Source organism: Leptosomus discolor, chromosome 7, assembly GCF_034619465.1.
Source record: "Leptosomus discolor isolate bLepDis1 chromosome 7, bLepDis1.hap2, whole genome shotgun sequence".
Lineage (NCBI taxonomy): Eukaryota > Metazoa > Chordata > Aves > Leptosomiformes > Leptosomidae > Leptosomus > Leptosomus discolor.
The window spans coordinates 55,073,293-55,091,989 of record NC_141397.1 but is presented as its reverse complement, the minus strand read 5'-3'; the positions used below and the strand labels follow the sequence as shown (position 1 = coordinate 55,091,989).

The 18,697-nt window shown below is 43.8% G+C and overlaps 1 protein-coding gene across 2 annotated transcripts in view; it reads right to left on the bottom strand.

The window, feature by feature from the left end:
• Positions 1–18,697, bottom strand: part of DIS3L2 (DIS3 like 3'-5' exoribonuclease 2) — a 195,592-nt gene that overhangs the window by 94,753 nt on the left and 82,142 nt on the right. For both annotated transcript variants that reach the window (XM_086467581.1, XM_086467582.1), the window contains exon 11: positions 3,358–3,437. In XM_086467581.1, coding sequence (XP_086323707.1) covers positions 3,358–3,437 — 80 coding nt within the window. The remainder of the gene's footprint in view (positions 1–3,357; positions 3,438–18,697) is intronic.

Genomic DNA, 18,697 nt, shown 5'->3' with positions numbered 1-18,697 from the left:
CTCAACAGAAGGATATAGGAAGGATAATGGACAAGAGTCCATCAGTACAGTTCTTGGTTGCTTTTATTACTCATCTTCACTAAAAATATTCTGCAAGCATCTCCTTGCATGACATCAGGAGCCCTAAAAACAGAGAGGATTCCAGCTACCAGACGGGACATCTCTGCTTCAGAGAGATCTCATGTTTTAAACAAACACTGGAGCACAGATACAACGCTGAGATTTCCTTCCTCTGCGCGCTCGGGGACCCACACTGAGCTGGCTGGCCAGCCGCCATGCAGAGGGGTTTCCTGCAGTCTTTTTATGCTGCTTGCTCCCACTCAGCTCCTCAGCCCCTCCCTGACTGAGCATAACTGCATCAACGACCATCAGCACCTGGTTTCCTGTCTGTACTTCCTTCTGAGCCACAAGGTCACCTCAGAATAAACACCACAGATTTCAAAATAAAAGAAAGGGTATTTCCATGGTGGCTCGTTCCACACTGATTTAAAATCTGGTCCCTGGGATATTCACCAGCATCAAAACTGGCTTTTCCAGGGTGTGACTTTCCTTGGCCTAAGGCTGAGGCAGTGCTGTGATGGAGCGTGAGCACCACTATCACGTCGGATCGGAGGCTGAGAGGCAGAGCACACGATGCCCAGGATGGCACAGATAAGACTGCTCCCAAAGAAGGTCCCAGCTCAGAGCACCTTCTCATTGAGAGGAGTCAAGGGTGGAACAAGCCCCCTGGAGGAAGCACAGCTCCAGTCAAAAGGATCTGTCACACAAAGGGCTGCTGCAAGCACTTAATGGTTCATGGAAATGATAACGTGGGGGTGAACAAAGGCCTTTGGGCTGGGACAGCCACCAGCGGATGCATTCACTCATCTGCCTCTCGGATTTTCTCCACCGAGGCTCATCTGGACAGAAGGAGAGTGTTCACAATGACCCTGAGAAGGATATGAAACTTTTGAGAGCACTAAATCCACACTGGATTTCCCATCCTATAAATTTTGGATACAAGCAAATCTTCACTTTTACTCTCAGGAAGACAGCCGTGCCCTGTCCCCTACTCTTCCTTGGTTTCTTCAAGTCTCTCCTAAAACACACTGGTGAAGTTTATTTTGGGGAACTGAAAGAGAAAGGTTCCCGCACCTTCCACTTTTGTTTTATTTGAAAACCTGAGCTTTGCAAACCTTCTCTATGCAGAGTGACCCTGTAGTCTGATCCATTTTACCTTTCTTTCCCAACTGCCGGGTTTTCCATGGAAAAGGAAGTATTATCTTTGACTGCAGAAGCATCCTCTGTCCACTCTGGTAAGTGCATCAGAGATTATCTTTGAAATAACACGGTATCCTTGGAGAGAGAACTGTGCCTGCTCCTGTGTTATACACAGGTAAAGACAATCCCTGAAAGCATGGCTTTGACATGATCCTTTCACGTATTTCTTAGCCTTCATAGAAGATCAGGGAAGGGCAGGGAAATCCTTCATCTGGAGGCTCCAGGAAGCCAGCAAAGGCCTGACACATCACCTGGGAGAAGGACGAGTCCGAAATAATCAGGCCAAGAAGACTTGGGTGTACAGGCCACACGTACAGAGAAGAGCAAAAAGCAACAAAGCAGGGAAGATTAGCAGAGCGCATGAATGAAGCCCACTCAGAAGGCAACTTTAGAAAAATCTGTTTTGTTTTTTTTTTTCTCAGTTGGATTGCATGAGAAGGATGTGTTCCAAAAAGGCTTGGCCAGGGCATGGGAGAGCGCTGCAGCCACCCACCTCTACATCACAAGGGGATTTTTAGCAGTCGTGCTACAGAGCTCCTGCAACCAAGTAACATCCCAGTTCACACCTAGAACCCTCTTGGCTGGACCTTACAAGTAGAGGATCCTTCTGCACTAGTACATCTCCTTCCTTATAGATTGGAACAAGAGGCCTCATACAGCATTTTCTGCAGTTGGAGTCGGAGAGACAAGGCAGACCTTGAAGTGTGGCCACATCCCTGAGCAGCAGATATATCAACAAGTCCCAAGTATGAGTGACAGCCCTGCAATGGCTTTGCAAACTTTCTGGGAAAGAGTTCTTGTTCAAACAGATACTTTCCTTGAACGCTGTCTCCAAATGGCTTATGGATTAGAGAAAAATGCAGATGTATGCACCACAAACCAGCTCAGTGAATGGTTTCCTGCAGCATCTAAACCCCACCCGTATGTGAGCAGTAAAGGCTGAGAAGCCAGAGATTCAACACGTAAGATCTGAGGGGCCGTGGGATCACAACGCTGCCGTAAATCTACAGTAATTCAGATGACAAAGCGGAAAAAAGGAAGAACAGAGTTCAGCTTAGGATTTCTCAAGAAGACTACTTAAATTTTCTGTGAAATAGAACAGCAATTTTTCCTTAATCTTCCCTCAAAACTGCTATCATACAGTATAATTAATTGTATTGGTCTTAAATTTTCTTTCATCTCTGATTTTTTTTTTTATAAGTTTTATAGCCCTGTAATACTATTCTGTACCTGGGTCTAAATGACATGACAATTCATTGACCACATTGCACAGAATGAAATCAACCCCAAAAAAAGGGAATTATGTCTTTGATATCATCATATTGTGATGATTAACAAGAGCAAGAAAAACTAAACACACAGACACAAATCACTTTATCTTCTTTATTAGTGGTGGATAGGCTGATCAAATCATGCAATATTTCTAACCGAGCCTGTTACTGGATCTCATCAAACTAAATGAGCAGAACTTGGATGGCAAAGTAAGCTTACAAAAGGGAAGTTCCTTAAGTCAGAATTATCAAGATTTGGCTTCTGGAGCTTTACTTTCTGTTCTGTTGGCTTACAGCATAGCAAAAGTACAAATAAGGCAGAACAGAAAGCTTAAAAGGCAATGAGAAGAATAACACAACTTATAAGGCACGCTCTGCTCATCTGACAATTCCCAGCATCCCATAAACACCAAAAAGCAATTCAGCCAGTGACCTTCAAAAAACTGGATTCCTTTATCCAGGGATGGTGTATTCAAGGTCAAAGTTTCACTAGACTTCAATCTGCAAGAGTGGCATATTAGCTATTCAGCTGTAACTCCCATAATGACAGGAGACAGCTGAGATCTGCTCAAAACAAATTACAGCTCTGATTATGCAAAACGCTATGGTTCTGCACTTCCTGACACCAAAACTACTTCACAGTGCAGCTTGAAGGTATCTGCTCTAAGATTTCTGAAAACAGGCAATTAAAACAAGAAAAGAAAAAACTAGTTTATTACTCTACTCATATTTGGTAAAGAATACTTCATGACAAATTATATAGATATGAATGTGTCAACTGCTGAATATAAACACTGAGAAGTATTTTGTAAAATATATCTCATACCGTCAGGGAGTTGTTTACAGGACAAAGCATCATCAAGATCTTTGGCAGTTGATGGGTCGATGGTGAAAATGCATTCTTTCCTATCCAAGGAAAAAAAAGAAAAGGAAAATTTATCTTCCAGTCATGAAGAAGGTATCAAAATGCAGAGACCATCAGAGACATCCAGACAACAACCACCATGTTTTCAGAAGACACTGTCTGTTGAAACATCTTCCAATCTACTCTGAAAGTCTAAACCTAATCTTAAAAACAAAAAGGTTTTAGACAAGTGAATCTCCTTAGGCTTTCTTTTCATTTCTGTTTTTAGTTTAACTGCTTGCTCTTAACAGCTTTCATCTCATTACTGATTTTCCTCCACAAAAACTAAACAATTTAGCCCATCAAGTTCACTCTGAAGAAACAAGCAGGAAGAAGTCTTGATGCCTTGCAGCTAGAGTAAAAATAGATTGCTCCTAATTGCAGAGCTAAATGGAACACAAATAACCCGCATCTCCATGCATAAGAGTAGATATGGCAGCATCTGAAACTCCACGGGCACAGCTAGTACAGAGCAGGGGCCACGAAACATCTACAAACCAAGTTGAATGATAACAAAATTGAGTGAGGGTTTTGGTCTCTGTAAGGACACCCAAGAGGCGCAGTACTTCATAACATCTACATTGCCTATTATGTACCAAAGGAAAAAGCAGGTTCAACAGGAAACACTATCAAAGTTATAGAAAGAAAGAGCGAGCTCCAAATCAGCCTATTAGATCTAGCAAATCAACTTGGTGCTTCCAAGTTGCCCTTCCGCATATGCTGTACTAGGCAGTACCTGGAACATGCAGCCCTGCCCTGGAAGGCTTACACACATCTACGTAGCAGTGGGTGGCAGGAACACACCAAGATGCACCACAGATATGACCTAGGACCACACAGATGAGACAAAATAGAACACCCAACACAAGAATCATTATGTTTAATAGAGCAGAGCCTGGTACCAGCGAGACCAAAACTTGAAGCACTCAACAAATAAAACTTCCTAAACTCCTGCTTCAGGGCCTCCCTTCATCCTGGGCTGCCCTACAGCAACTTCGTGCCCAGGCCCCTGGACTACAGCAGGGTTCACCCAAGCAATGTGTGGAATGTGGGACTGGAGCCGAAGAGCAGCAAAGACAGTAAAGAAATGGGTTTGCTGGTTTATTTTGCTTTTATCTTAACCTTTAGAATAAGTTCAACCCCTCCCTTGCTAACAGATCCCCAAGCACAATGGTATAGGCTGAGGCTGCCAAGGGAGAGATCAGACTGTTTCTTTTCTTCTTTCCCTTTGCCGCAGAAAAATTTGTATCATGATGGCAACTCCCTTCTAGATATATATAGTGAAAACACACATTATTTTTCTTACAGCGTAACCACCGGTATACTCCTGGAGTAGGAGAGGTGGGAGGGGAAAAATTACAGCGAACTTTTAAAGGAGCAAGTGTCACACAGAATTAGCAAGTCTTAGTCTTTTCGCATGGGTTCTCGCGCAGTCAGAGCAATGTCTCTATCTTTGGAGGCCTACCACTTCAGTACTTAAATGCTCTGGGTGGTATCTGTTGGTGTCAGACAGCTGGCAGCATGTATTTATATAATTCCACCAGGCACACTAAATAGAGATTTTCAAAGACATAAAAATCAGTAAAGCACTTCACTGCCTTCCGAGACTTTGAAAATCTTTTAGAATATGCTAGCTTTCAGATTGGATAGCAAAGCTGCCTTAATCCCCAGATGCACGTTAGTTTCTGATCCTTTGCATGCATCTAAACAAATTAGAGACTGTGACACTGAAAGATATAAAATCTTTTCAACTACACTGGGACTTTGATCTGTTGCTGCCTAGCTATCCAGCACAGGGAATCAACCAGTTTTTAAAGGCTTGCAAACAACCTTACATCCATAAATATATATTCCTTAAAATTCCACCTAAGGAAGGAATTTCAGGATACCTCCACTCCAAGGTACTGTGCAACTTTCTTCAGGGAGCCCTGCGTATGCAGGTACACAGACACCTATACTACAAGCAGGATGGGGGCATGCATGTGTGCCAACCTGCACATATTGATACCCCAGGTCCCACTAACACACAGGGTATAAAGTCATCAGCATTCTGGCACTGTGAGCCCTCCAGCCACATCTAGTAAATCTTCCTTTAAGTTACTTCATTTAAAAGAGCAAACAGCACTGAACATACACTAATGGCTTGCTTTATCTGACAAGTGAGCAAGAAAGAGGTTTAAGAGCTTCTTCAAAGAGAATGTGGGTTCCTGTGTCAGGGGAATAGATGGCTTATCCCAGATGTTCCGGGCCTGCAACCACAAGCGTCTGCCACCCATTGCGAATCATAGCTCCAGGCAGTTCAAAAATTAGCAGATTGGTTTCAACGAAGTGCATATTTGCAGTCTGCCCTGGAAAGAAGTGAGCATAAATATGCAGGTGCCAAATTCCGAACACATTTATACAATGGCAGCAACTAACGGGCTGCTTTGCTGAGATGTGTTTGGCCAGTCAAATCTACTGCAGAGGTCCGTGGTGGCCCCAGTTCAGAGAGCCCAAACCTGCAGGGCCAGTGCAGCAGCCCCCAGCCCCCCCTCGGGCAGCACTTCGTGCTCAGCCTGCTGCCCTTCGGGACACCCTGGCTGGGCTCTGAGCAGCCTCTTAGCATGCAAACTGCAGGCACAGACACAGCTCGCCATCTGAGATACTTAAACTCACAGATGCAAAGCTGAAGAGGGGTCCAGATAAATACTGATTTAGCATTTCTCACCAGCATTTCCATGTGCAGCACAGCTGGGATATGTTTTACCACCAGGCTCAGATCCGCCTCTCCTTTAAAACTACTCAAGGGACTTGGACTTGTACCTTGTCACAGACAGTTTATTCTGGGCACAGACTGCAAGGTAAGAAAGCTGCCGAGCAAGTAACACAAGGAATGATACTCCCTGGCATAAGGCAGAAGTGTTGCAGAGGCGATGGCCAGGTAGCTGATGCGACAAGAGAAGCTGATCTGCAAGCAAAGCTCAAAGTTCATAGCAGTGAGATAATCCTGGCACACAGCAGTACACCTCGCTGAAGTTTTCTAAGCGAATTCCGCTCACCAGTAATTGCATTATTAAGTGTGATGAATTATATTTCTGGTTTTCAGTTTTTATTACCGGAGGAGTTTCAGATGGCTATAGGAACTGGGGCTGGCACGTGGGAAAGAAAACAATACACTGAGTGATGGGACCACAGCGCTGAGCCCGTAGGCAGCACCCCACACACATGTTCCTCCAGGGAGGGCAAGGTGTCTGAGGAAGGCATGTTCTCACCTATCTCCTGCTGCTTTTCCTCTAGCCCTACCAGTATCAGCTTTTTATCTCCAGCACGCTGCAGAGCGCCGCCTCTAGTCCCGGAGAGAATCGGTGCATGGCAATGAAAAGCAAGGGGAGGAAAGGCTGGGTGTGGGCAGCGCAGCCTGCCCGCTGCTCTGCAAGCTGTCCCCTCCCTTGGCACCTCAGCCAGCCTCTCCTATACAACCCCCCAGGGAGCACCCTGGAGGCAGCTGGCCAAAACCATCTGGGTGAAGAAATAACATTGCTCCCAGCTATGTGACAAGTCCACCCTGTGAAGAGGAAGAAGCCATTCAAATCCCTCCCCTGACCATGCTGTCTGGCTGTACAATACCCCAAAGACTGTGGCACAAGGGATCTTAGAGAGATCAGACCATATTTCTGACCATAACCAGTAACAAAACCAACCTGCAGTGGGTTGTACGACCAAACTTCAAGGCAACAGTACTTTTTATGCACCTGCTAACAAAGACGTTGCTTAAGCAGAAGCAAATAGCCCGGCTAAGTGCATGCACATTTGCATTGACCATAGGTAAATACAAATCAGCAGCTGTCTCCTGGAGGGCCGCCAAGGTGACTTTATGGGTTAAGGAGCTTGATCATCCCCCTCTCCCCCTTCTTTAAAAGCCCCAAAGGAACCATCTCTCATTGTCATTACACCTAATAAAAATCTGTTTTATTCATTTCAAATTGTCAAAACATACTTTCTAAAAGTAATGAGATGTTCCAAGTCCACTCGTTCCAACATACACACAACTTGGTTAGTTAAAGGAAACCAGTTTAGGAGATAGAGACACACACAGAGTTAAGAGATTTTCTGGTCTTCTTGCTGAAAGGGGCCAGAGATAAACACATGCCTTTAAGAAACCCCCAGCACTGATTGAAACCAAACATTTCAGTGTGGAAACTTCCACTTTTTACAGGAGCCTCTTTGTCCAAAACATATGTTTAATGCAGGTTTGCAGAGGTGGACTTGCTTTGGCATGGAGTGTCTGTCAACGCAAGAATAAAACCTTTTCTCCCTCCTCCTCCTCATGGCCAGGGGTTTCACGCACCGGAGTGAGGCAACGCCTGCAATAGTTTTTGGAGGATCAGGGGAAGAGCTTGCACTGAGTATGGTGGACCTGCAAGCAAGAGTCAGGAAAGTACATGCCACACAGACTGCCCAGACCCTGCCAGCCCCAGGCAGCACCCAGGAGCGCTGACCCAGCCACCTCTAGCCCCAAGGCAAGTGACAAAAGCACTGCTAAAGCCAAAGCTCGCACACTGGCTCTGTCCGCCATCTTGCAAATCAACCACCTGGAAAAAAAAAATTGCAGAATAGAGCACTTGGTTTATTAGACAGTAACGACAGTGTCAACATATACAGGCTGGTATATCAATCCTAATTTAAAGAAAGCTAATTAAGTGCAGTTTCTCTTTGCACAGCTTAAGGAAGACTAATTAAAGCGGACAAGCGTATCCGCAGAGCATTTAGTCTTTTTACCTTTAACAGGACCTAAAATAAATGGCTAGTGCAGCGGTAGAGGTAAGATAAGTAGTCTGTTGGTGAGCTGGAATTACCATCATGGTAATTAAAACATTCACAGATCACAGGACTGCATCAGGAGTTTGTTTTTCTTTGTGCAAATACATACATCTACGCAAAGGTATTCGCAAGAATCAGCAGAGAAAATACTGTACAGCTGGTGCTGCAAGGTTTGGTACAATATATCAATTTTTGACAGCTAAACTGTTCAGAATTCAACATATCAGTTAGTTTAGCCATAAAATATAAACACCTATGACACAAGGAGATTACAAGTCCCAGTGGTCAGGGCTCCATCTTCACTCAAGTGGAAGGCTACTTGGATCAAGATGAAGCATTGCATTTGTAAGCCATGGGCTCAGGCTGTATTAGAGGCAAGGTTTCTGGCATGGCCAGTTGTTGGGCAAAGTCTGGGTGTTACCAGTGTGATCTTCCATAAAAGCAGCTTGGTGCTGCTATGGAGAAAAGCGCCAGTTTGTACACAGTAGACAAAGCAGCACACTGCAGCCTTGCAGATCCTCCTGGATGTCCTGGATGGCCTTCCCAGCCAGCAGCACACAGATCAGGGAACTTGCCAGTGGAGACACAGAGCCCAGATTTTCACCACTCTAACAAATGCCAACAACCATGAAAGAACAGTTCAGAGAACTGCATGTACCTACTAGAGCATCAGAAAACACTCAGTGAAGCAAGATGTTGTCCTTACCAGTTGAAATGACCATTCATGGGAGGCAGAGTCCTAAAGAAGCAAGTATGAACGAGATATTCAGGGAAGGCAGGGGATGGAGGAAGGACATCCCAGGCACCGTGAGCACAGTCAGCTGGGCAACCTAATGGTGTCCACACTCCTGCATGCCACAGATCACCACCCCTCCCGGCCCTGGCTGCAACCACCACCAACTCAAGTCGCTCAGACTGAAGCCCCAGCTTTGCTGCTTGCCTGAACTTGGACTGCTCAGGGCTGAGGTTGTGGGCAGAATTCAGACTGCCAAGCCTCACGAGAAAGAAGGAGAGCTGGGCGCCTCTGCAAGCAAACCCCAGCACCTAAGGAAGGGGTTGAGCAGGGAACCACCAAAGATCTTCCAACAGGAAACCCAGACACAGGGGCTTGAATGGACTAGGCTATTTTAGTTGGAAGGGACCAACAAAGATCATCTAGTCTAACTGCCTGACCAATTCAGGGCTGACCAAGTTAAAGCATGTTTTTAAGGGCATTGTCCAAAGGCCTCTTAAACAGTGACAGGCTCGGGGCACCACACTGACAGGCTTGGGGCATTGACCACCTCTCTAGGAAGCCTGTCCCAGTCTTTGACCACCCTCTTGGTAAAGAAATGCTTCCTAACGTCCAGTCTAGACCTCCTCTGACACAGCTTTGAATCATTCCCATGAGTCCTGTTGCTGGATACCAGGGAGAAGAGATCAGCACCTCCCTCTCCACTTTGCCTTCTCAGGAAGCGGATAGAATTAAGGTGCCTGAACTTAATTACCTTATCTACCTCCCCATCCTGACTCTCTCCCAAGCACAACTTTCAGACTGAAGCAGTCTCCTGCAACGTTTACTGGTCATTCATGAAAATCAACACATGCAAAACAGCTACAAAAGGGAACACAGAACACACCAGAAGCCACAGCAGCCACAAGCCTGAAAAGGTGGACGAAACCTGCTGCCTGTGAACTCCCAGCACACAAACACTGCGCTACTGAAGATTCAAGCAGCTTGGTGGTTACCCACATGCTGACCCATCCTGCCCTGCCTCATGTTTGATGCTCAAAGCCCACAGTCCCTCCAGTCATCCGACGGCTCCTGAAGCACCAAGCTAAATCTTCTGCAGAAGTGTTAGCCTGTTTCCTAAGACCAGACTGCTGCAGCTGGAGGCGAGGCAGTAACGACCATCATTTTGTTTATTAAAGTTTAGGCAGTGCAAGTCTTCTTTAAACTTGAGTATGCCGGTGCTAAGACATTTACAGTACAAGTGACTGCATGTCTAGACACTCGCAATGCATTTACATTCTTCTAGGGACTCCTTAGATTGTCCTGTTCTCCCCACTTTGTGAGTACATACAATAGCCTGGTGGGAGTGAAAGCTCAGCCTCCTGGTTTACCCTTATTAACTCCAGCTCAAAGCTGGCATTTTAAAATTAAGCACAGCAAAGGCACTTTTAAAATCTTTAAGCTCTTCAGGTCATTTCTAAGACCCTGCTGAGCTCCATCTTGCAAAAGTTAAACAGACATCATTTCTCAGAGCTGGAAACAGTTGTTTTAATTTGGGAACAGGCATCCTAGAGCTGTCAACTTACTCCAGTGAACACTACTAACATTTTTTCACACAACAGTCCAATTGTTATGGCAACCACAAAAATCAATCTCATTCTTCAATCACAAGTAAACCCAGCTCGACCACGGTGTCTGTACAGGTTTGTTATGAAGTGCCAATAAGCATGGGACCGATTCCACTGGTGTTCATCACTCAAATGGAGATGAAGCACTCTTTCTCAGAGAGAAATTTCTGAGAACAATCAGTGCTTGAACATTTTAGAGACTTCAACATCCCACTCCTAAAGACATCTATTACGTGTAATGTCTACCACATTTGTCACACTTGATGCTGGCAGATTTTAGTTAAAACCCCAGAGTGGCTCCTTCCAAGACAGATTCTTAAAAGGAATATATTAAAAAAAAAAAATGCATGCAACAGAAGTACCCTGACAAATCTCTGATGGCACTCTGAATGCCCTGTAATACACTGACAAAGATACTTGACACATCACAAAACTCTTTTTTTTGCACGGTGCATATATTTCAAAACAAAATGACATTATAAAATAATTGGAAGCAAAAACTGCTCCCTCCAAACACTAATTGTTATAAGCCCCACAAAAATCCAGCACAGCATAAAATGCACTGAAAGCCCAACTTACTACATCAAGTCAGTACTGTTCTTTTTAATTTCTCCGTGTTTATGTTTTAGCTAATGTCCTGTTCTGGTTCGGAAAACTGACCTTGGTCCAAGAGAGCAGCTGACAATGAATCCTGATGTATCACACATCTAGAACAATAAACATTTACATTTTCACCAAGGACTGCTCACTGGATTGCCGAACCAGAATCAATTATTCCTTCTGTGTATTTATGGCCTCCAAGTAAGGAGGAAGACAGGAAAAAGAGCACTGCAGTCTTGCAATGTACCTAACTGGCTTGAAAAGCCAACGTGTATATAAATAAGATCAGAGTCTCTGAGAGACCAAGTACCAGCAGTATTTCCCACAAGTCATGCTGTAATTGTGCCACAAATATAATGAGGTCTCTGCACCACCACTATCCCACGCAAGAAGGTGGAGTGTAATTGAAAATGTACTTGCATTATATAAACTACTTTAATCATAGATGCACAGAGCTAGAAATGGAAGAGACATTAGGTCATCCAACCCCCATAGGTCAGAGATGGACTACTCATGACAATATATTTGCAAGGACTTTCTCCAGTATAGTATTAAGCATCTTTAGTGATGAAGTTTCCAATACTTTCTTTAGCAGTCTAAGCTACAGTCTATTTTAGGTTGGACAGGAAAGGTTTCCTCTTTGTTTTACCTTACTTGTCCTCATAATGCCCCTTTCTATCCTCCCACCACCTTAAATGATCCTAATTTTTTCATTTTGGTCCACATACTTTAACCATCAACGTCTGTATCTTTCACAACCTTCTAGTTTTGGTGTTGGCAAATAACATTGAACAGTTAATCCTTCCTTGTAAATCAATCCCTCATGTCCCAGACCATTTTTGTTAGTCTTTTCCAGACTGATCCACTTCTATTCTATGCTGTGATACCTACAGTTCAACCCTGCCTCATACACCTGCATGTGTGCCACTATGATTTTTTTTTTTTTGTCTTTTTTTTTTTTAGAGAGTGAGGATCTGAGAATAACCTGGCAACAAGGATCCAATCACTCAAAAACTTCAGGGCAGATGGACAGGCCAAAGCATGTTTCAGATTACACTATCAGAATGGAAGATGTTGTTCCTTGTAACGACCAGCCTGTCCTAGTGATCAAAGATCAGCCCTGAAATACCACAGCAGGGATACACTGCCTCACCTACTGAAGAAGTTCTAGGGTTCTTCATCTGCAGCATCAGAGACAGATACCTAGGTTGACACCACAACTTGGATCCTTCATCTCCTATCCACCTCTGTGCTATCTGACCTGTAGCAAGAGAAGGGCACCAGCAAAGCACCTTGATATCAAGGAAAGTGGCAGTATTTGGCACACCTGAACCGGACCACTTAACATATATAAACATGAGAGGATAGTGCACTTCATTCTGCTCATCAGATGCCCACCTTGCGATCCAGTGGAATCCAGCAAGAAATGGACACATTCTTAAATTGATTTAAGATATTATCCTCATCTCCCTCTGTTTTTCTCTCCATAAAATAGGCAGCCAGGCAGGAACAAGACTGTATGTATAACAACATAGTTGCAAAAGTTATTACTGTTTTCCACAACCAAACAGACTCTTAACTAAGCAAGCTTAGTTTTGATGGCCTACAAGATCAGAACGCAATAATCCTGTCCAGCTACACACCACTGATTCCACTTGAAACTGCACTTCCAGTGACCCCACGTGCCTTCCTGTAAGTAAAAACACCAGTGAAGTTGCCAGTGTGTCTATGTACATCAGCCACTGGTAACAACAGCACCTGAGACCAAAGCCCATGCATCATTTTGTACAAAACAGTGTCACCTCAATTGCTGTAGCTATAGTGTAGTAGAAAGTGTTATGAAAACAGAGAGGAGGACCCAAAGAAGCCAACCAGAAGCAAGGAGCTGAATCACATCACTCTGACAGCAGCACCATATTTATTCAGAGTTTTACTTACTCAGCTAATGGGTGAGGACGGAGCTAACACAAGCTCTCCGCACCAATCCAAGAAGGGTACCGTTCCCCAGACTGCCTGGAAAACAGAAGTACCTAGAGCAGGTACAGCCACCATCACCATTTTCTGGAATTGATCCTGTTAGAGAGGGACTAGATCTGATATTCTTAGACACCACTGAGTAATCCCCTGTATGCCTTGTATCTTCCTATGGAGAACATTAAATTAGTCACAGAACAGCTCAGTGAGAGGGCAGAGATCATAATCTGGCCCTGTTTGTGTCTCCACTCCACGCCAAGATAACAGTCAGGTCTGTAGCAATGTTGCTTATACATTTGCTAAACAAGTCATTTCTCAGTTTCCATCAGAAACCAGAGCATTTTTACATACCCTATTATAGCTGAGTAAGTCGTGCTCTACTTAACACTAGCTTTTTGTAGTGGAAAATCTCCAGGAAACAAGCTGTTTAATGATGTTTTATCTGACTTGCACTCATTTCTAACTAAAGTCGTCCACCTGCCTTGAAAAGACATCTGTTTCTGAGGCTGACTGCTTTCCTCCAACACCCCTTGCACAGCTCAAGGCTGCCATTTTTACCATCACCTCTAATTTTATCAGCCAATAATCTCCTCGGGCATCTACAGCAAAGAGCATGCCGTCAAACCTTTACTATAAGCACTGCTAATCCCTTTTACCAGCTGTAACAATTCTCAAGAAAGAAATAAATAAGCAGGCAGAACTGCAGCGCAGGTGTCCTGTGCACTGTCCTGCTGCCAGTGCTTTTCAGTTACCAATAGTGCTACAGAGCTTCCCTCCACAGTGGACATGGCAGAGCACCTCCACTCTCCCTCCCTCATCAACCGAAGGAAGGATGCTACATTTATGAATGGGCAGCCAAAAGGACAATTCAGCCTTCAATAACTTGGATAGCTTTAGGTCAGTTGCAATTGAGGTCATATGCTGAAATACCAAGATGCAAACTTTAACTGAAAGATTCATTACATCAGAGCTCTTTGCCTGCAAGAGCGAAGTTCATTAACTCTGCCCTGCAAGGGAAGCAAGTGAGCATTAATTGTCTCCTGCCAATGCAGTGGATCCTTGCTGTCCCCCAGGCCTTTTAGCCTTGTGGGAGGAACCGACAGTTATGCTGCCATTCAGAGGGACCTCAGCAGAGAAATGGGCTGATGGGAAACTCATGAAGCTCAAAGTCCTGCATACGGGGAGGAAAAACCTCGTGCACCAGTACAGGCTGGGGACCAACCAGCTGCAAAGCAGCTTGGCAGGAAAGGACCTGGGGTCCTGATGGACAAGTTGAACATGAACCAACAACACGCCATTGTAGCAAAGGCAGCCAACAGCCTCCTGGGCTGCATTAGGACGAGTGTTGCCAGCAGGTCAAGCAACACAGTCCTTCAATCCTTTCTCTCTACTAGGCACTGGTGAGACCACAACTGGAGTGTTGTGTCCAGTTCTGGGCTCCCCAGTACCAGGAATACAGCAACATACCGGTTCAAGTTTGCTTAAGGGCCTCAATGATGATTAAGGAATTGGAGCATCCTACCTACAAGGAGGGGCAGAGAGAGTTGGGACTGCTCAGCTTTGAGGAGTCTCAGGCAGGAAGATCTTATCAATGTGAAAATATACCTGACGGTAGGGAATAAAGACGACAGAGCCAGACTCTTCTCAGTGGTATCCAGCAACAGGACAAGCAGCAATGGGCACAAAATACAGGAGACTCCGTTTAGAAGTAAAAAATGTCCACATTTTTATTGTAAGGGCAACTGAACCCCAGAACACGTTCCTCAGAGGGGTTGTGGAATCTCCATCTTTACAGATATCCAAACCCCAAATGGACACAGCACTGAGCAGCCTGCTCTAGTTAACCCTGCTTTGAGCAAGAGGGTAGACTATCTCCAGAGGTGCCTTCCAACCTCAACTATTTGGTGATCCTCAGGAGCTCAGACTGCTCAGTTGAAGTCAGCCAGTTTCTGCTCCTCAGACCACATACATCTTGTAGGTATTTCAGAGTTTCTTGCCACAGCACCCTTCTCTGCTCAGTATTTTTAGCTCATTGTTTTGTATTTTGCCAGCTGAGAAACTGCCGTTTGTAATTTTACCTTCAGCTTCATATTTCTTCTTAAAAGTGAATACAATGTCCTGTTTATAATAATAAAATCACTAGTTGGCAGGATGACATCAAATGGAAAAAGAGAAAGCAACTGGAAAATTTAGAGCAAGCAATTTTCAGTGCCAAGTTTCACATTTGTAATAGTCCAGCGGAGGTCAACAGGCTCACTTATTATTAGGCAAATGGTAAAGACATAGATATCCTCAAGTTCTTCCATGTTAGACTATATAAACCATTTCTATTTGAACAGGCTCTAGCACTTTCCAAAAGAGTGATGTTATACATTTTCCACAGTAACACCAACAATGGGAGACAAGCAAAAGGCAGAACTGCTTTGCAAAGAACAGCCTTTTTTCTCTCTCCAATATTTAAGGTTTTGTTTCCCACTATGATTGGACTTTCCTGGCTTTAGTTTCTTGTCCCAGTTAAGCAGTAAAGGAAACAAAAAGATATGAATGAAATTAGAAACATTTGGAATGACTCTTAGAAATAGCTTTTGGGTTTTTTAGATTCCTGGCTACACCTCTCCAAATGGCGTCCTTCAGCCCCCATCTCCCGCACCCACCTCTGACATTTGCATTTCCTCCTTTGCCCTGACCCCTCTTCTGTTCAGGAGCTGTATTTTGTCCCATGCCATTGAAACACTAAGCGCAAAGCAAAGCAAACAAGGAAATGAAAATTACATGTTGAAACACCGGAAAAGACCAGAAAATGGTTGAAACTTTGCACCCATCAAAATTTGTCTCTATGACACTAATCCTCCAATGTTTCTCTAAAAGCAGAAACCAAACACTTCTCAAAGTTCTAATGAAAAAATACCAATTCCAGTCAACCTGAATAATAAAATGAGAACTCTGGTCCTATCTGTATTATCACATTTAAAGTCTCTGGAAAGGAAGTTTCCTTAACCACACTATTCTGATACTTTATGAAACTTCATGCTCTCTATAAAATACAACTGCAACATGCATTGCCAACAGCTAATACTTGCCTAGAGCTTTTCATTAGAAGTTTTTGGTGCCCTTTACAAACAAGGAAAGTTCGCGCAGGAGTGCCCATGAAATAGTTGCCTAATTTTACAAATAAATAAACTCATGCAGGTAAAAAGCAGATATCCGTGGCAAAACTATGCAGTAGTGGCAGAGCAGAGAGTTAAATCAGCTAAAAGATTTCAAAGCCATCCACAAGGTTTGGATCTTTTCTGCCTTAAGTAATATTAAAATATTATGTAAACCTTTCTTTGTAAGCCATTACTGGAGAATGAGAAAAAAAAAGATCTCTTGGAAGCAATTCTGCACAGGCTATGTAGGTGAGATCACAGTTGCTATCCAAACAGACTATGCATGGCAAGAACAGGCTTCCTGTAAAACTGAAAGACTTGCAGAAGATCAAGGAACATATTTACAAGATGGCATGGACAAAATATCCTTCCCTCCCAAGCCTCAGCAGCTTGGTGAAACACATTGTCTCACTTTCATCTAAAACCACACTCACAAATGCCTCCAGTGCAGAACCTCTACCTCCGTGCTCTACACACTGACTCACAAGCAGACCAGACCACACTCAGGACGTTGGTTAGCAGAACACAGAAGTTACCTTTCGAGGACGAAAGGGTCATTTCGTATGATGAAAGGAAACAAGGAAAAGTTATCCCAGGAAGAGGAAACACCCAAAACCACAACGCTTTGCTCAGGTCTCGATTCCAAATCCCAAAAGCTTAATGCATGACACTAGAAAATTTACAGCACTGTGATACAGAACTGGGGAGGATTTACTAGACATGAAAGTATTTCAAGCCAAACTCTAATTGTGTTTACTCTAGTCAGGCGAGCAATGTGTAAACTGAATTAGGATGAGCTATTTAGAAGTGTTAACATGGCTGTTTCAGAAAAGATGAGTCTTTATTTCACTGTAATTCATCTTCTATTGTACTCTCAGAGTACTGTACAGTGATCTGGGGAGCCTGACAGATCAACACGCACAAAGTACAGCAAAGATGAGCACCCACAGAGACAGATGCTGTTGAACATGGTGTGAGCTCCCCCGGAAAACCAGGCACAATTCCCATGTGCACCCAGACCAGATACCCGGGTGTCTTCCTCTGGATGTCAGGCTGGGCCAGTGTGTACCAGGTATTTGTACAACACTGCAGACCACAATGAACTTACTGCTGACAATATGAAAGCTAATATTTAATACCAAGTTAAAGCCAAGCTGCCTCAGGACTTGTCAAGAATAGTCTCTCAAGGTCTGATGGGTGAGACTAGAAGAGGTAGTGGCCAGGTCTCCAACTGCAGGACTCCACTCAGCTACGATTCATGCTACATTTACTAATAAAACTTGTATTTTTCTGGGTAGACAAACCCTTCACTGTAAGGAAACAAAAAAAGGGACACATCTGTATTTTACTTTCCATAACTAGAGGTCTCATGTTATCTCCATATGTGTTTAGACCACAGACTAGTTAGCAGTGTGGCAGCTGACATTAAAAGGATTAGTAAATTAAGCTCAAATAATTGTCTTAAAAACTTTGACTATTAAATGTTTATATTTGAGAGGATCAAAAGGAAATCTACTTTGTAGTGTGCACTGTGGTCAGGAAGGGGCAGAGAGGGATTTAAATAGCTTAACTGCAAAACTGTTATCACCTTGATAAGTCCCAGTGTAATAATTCAGCAATAAAAGCAAGAAATGCACTTGGAATTTGTTTCCAAAACTGATTGCCTGACTGGAGACAAGTCAAGCTCTTTATTTGCTTGAAAAAACTTTGTCAGAAGAAACAGAGAATGCTACGTGTAGTCACAAATATAAAAATAAGCACTTTCCAGCGACATCTGAACTGCAGCATTCAGTATCTCTTTTTTTTTTTTTTTTCTTTTTAAAGCTACTTGAAGTCTACAGCCTGGATCTGGTATCTGAGCGTTACCACCAGTCAATCAGGAGTGTGATTCTCCCGTGAATTATTCCATTGTATGGCAATGGAAACCCACTAAAGCAGTAAGGAGGTTGCAGGCTACAGTGCAGGATTAGGTCCAAAGTAACATCTGGAGTCCAGGTACAGATATGGATGGCTGCAGTTTACCAGCTTATCTGCTCAAACTGCTAATGTCCATGCCGATAACACAGATAGAGGGAGAAGAGCTTGCTACATATATGCAGGTGCTTGTACCAGTGCAGTGTCTTGAGGAATCAGGCTCATGGGGCTGTTTCACGTCAGCAATATGCAAGAAAGCAATGAATCTGCCAACTGAGAGGGGATGCTCTAGCATAAGCAAGGGTAGGAGTGGAACACACCATATTGTCCTAATAATGCATTTATTGCTTTGCTTTCTTGCACCCTCCTTTAGTGCAAAGTGAGATTCTAAACAAATTTCTTTTGTCTTTTGTAAAGACATCTCTGAAATCTGACACTTTGAAGTGTAGCAAACCCACTAGTTTTGGGTAGTCCAGCAACGTCAG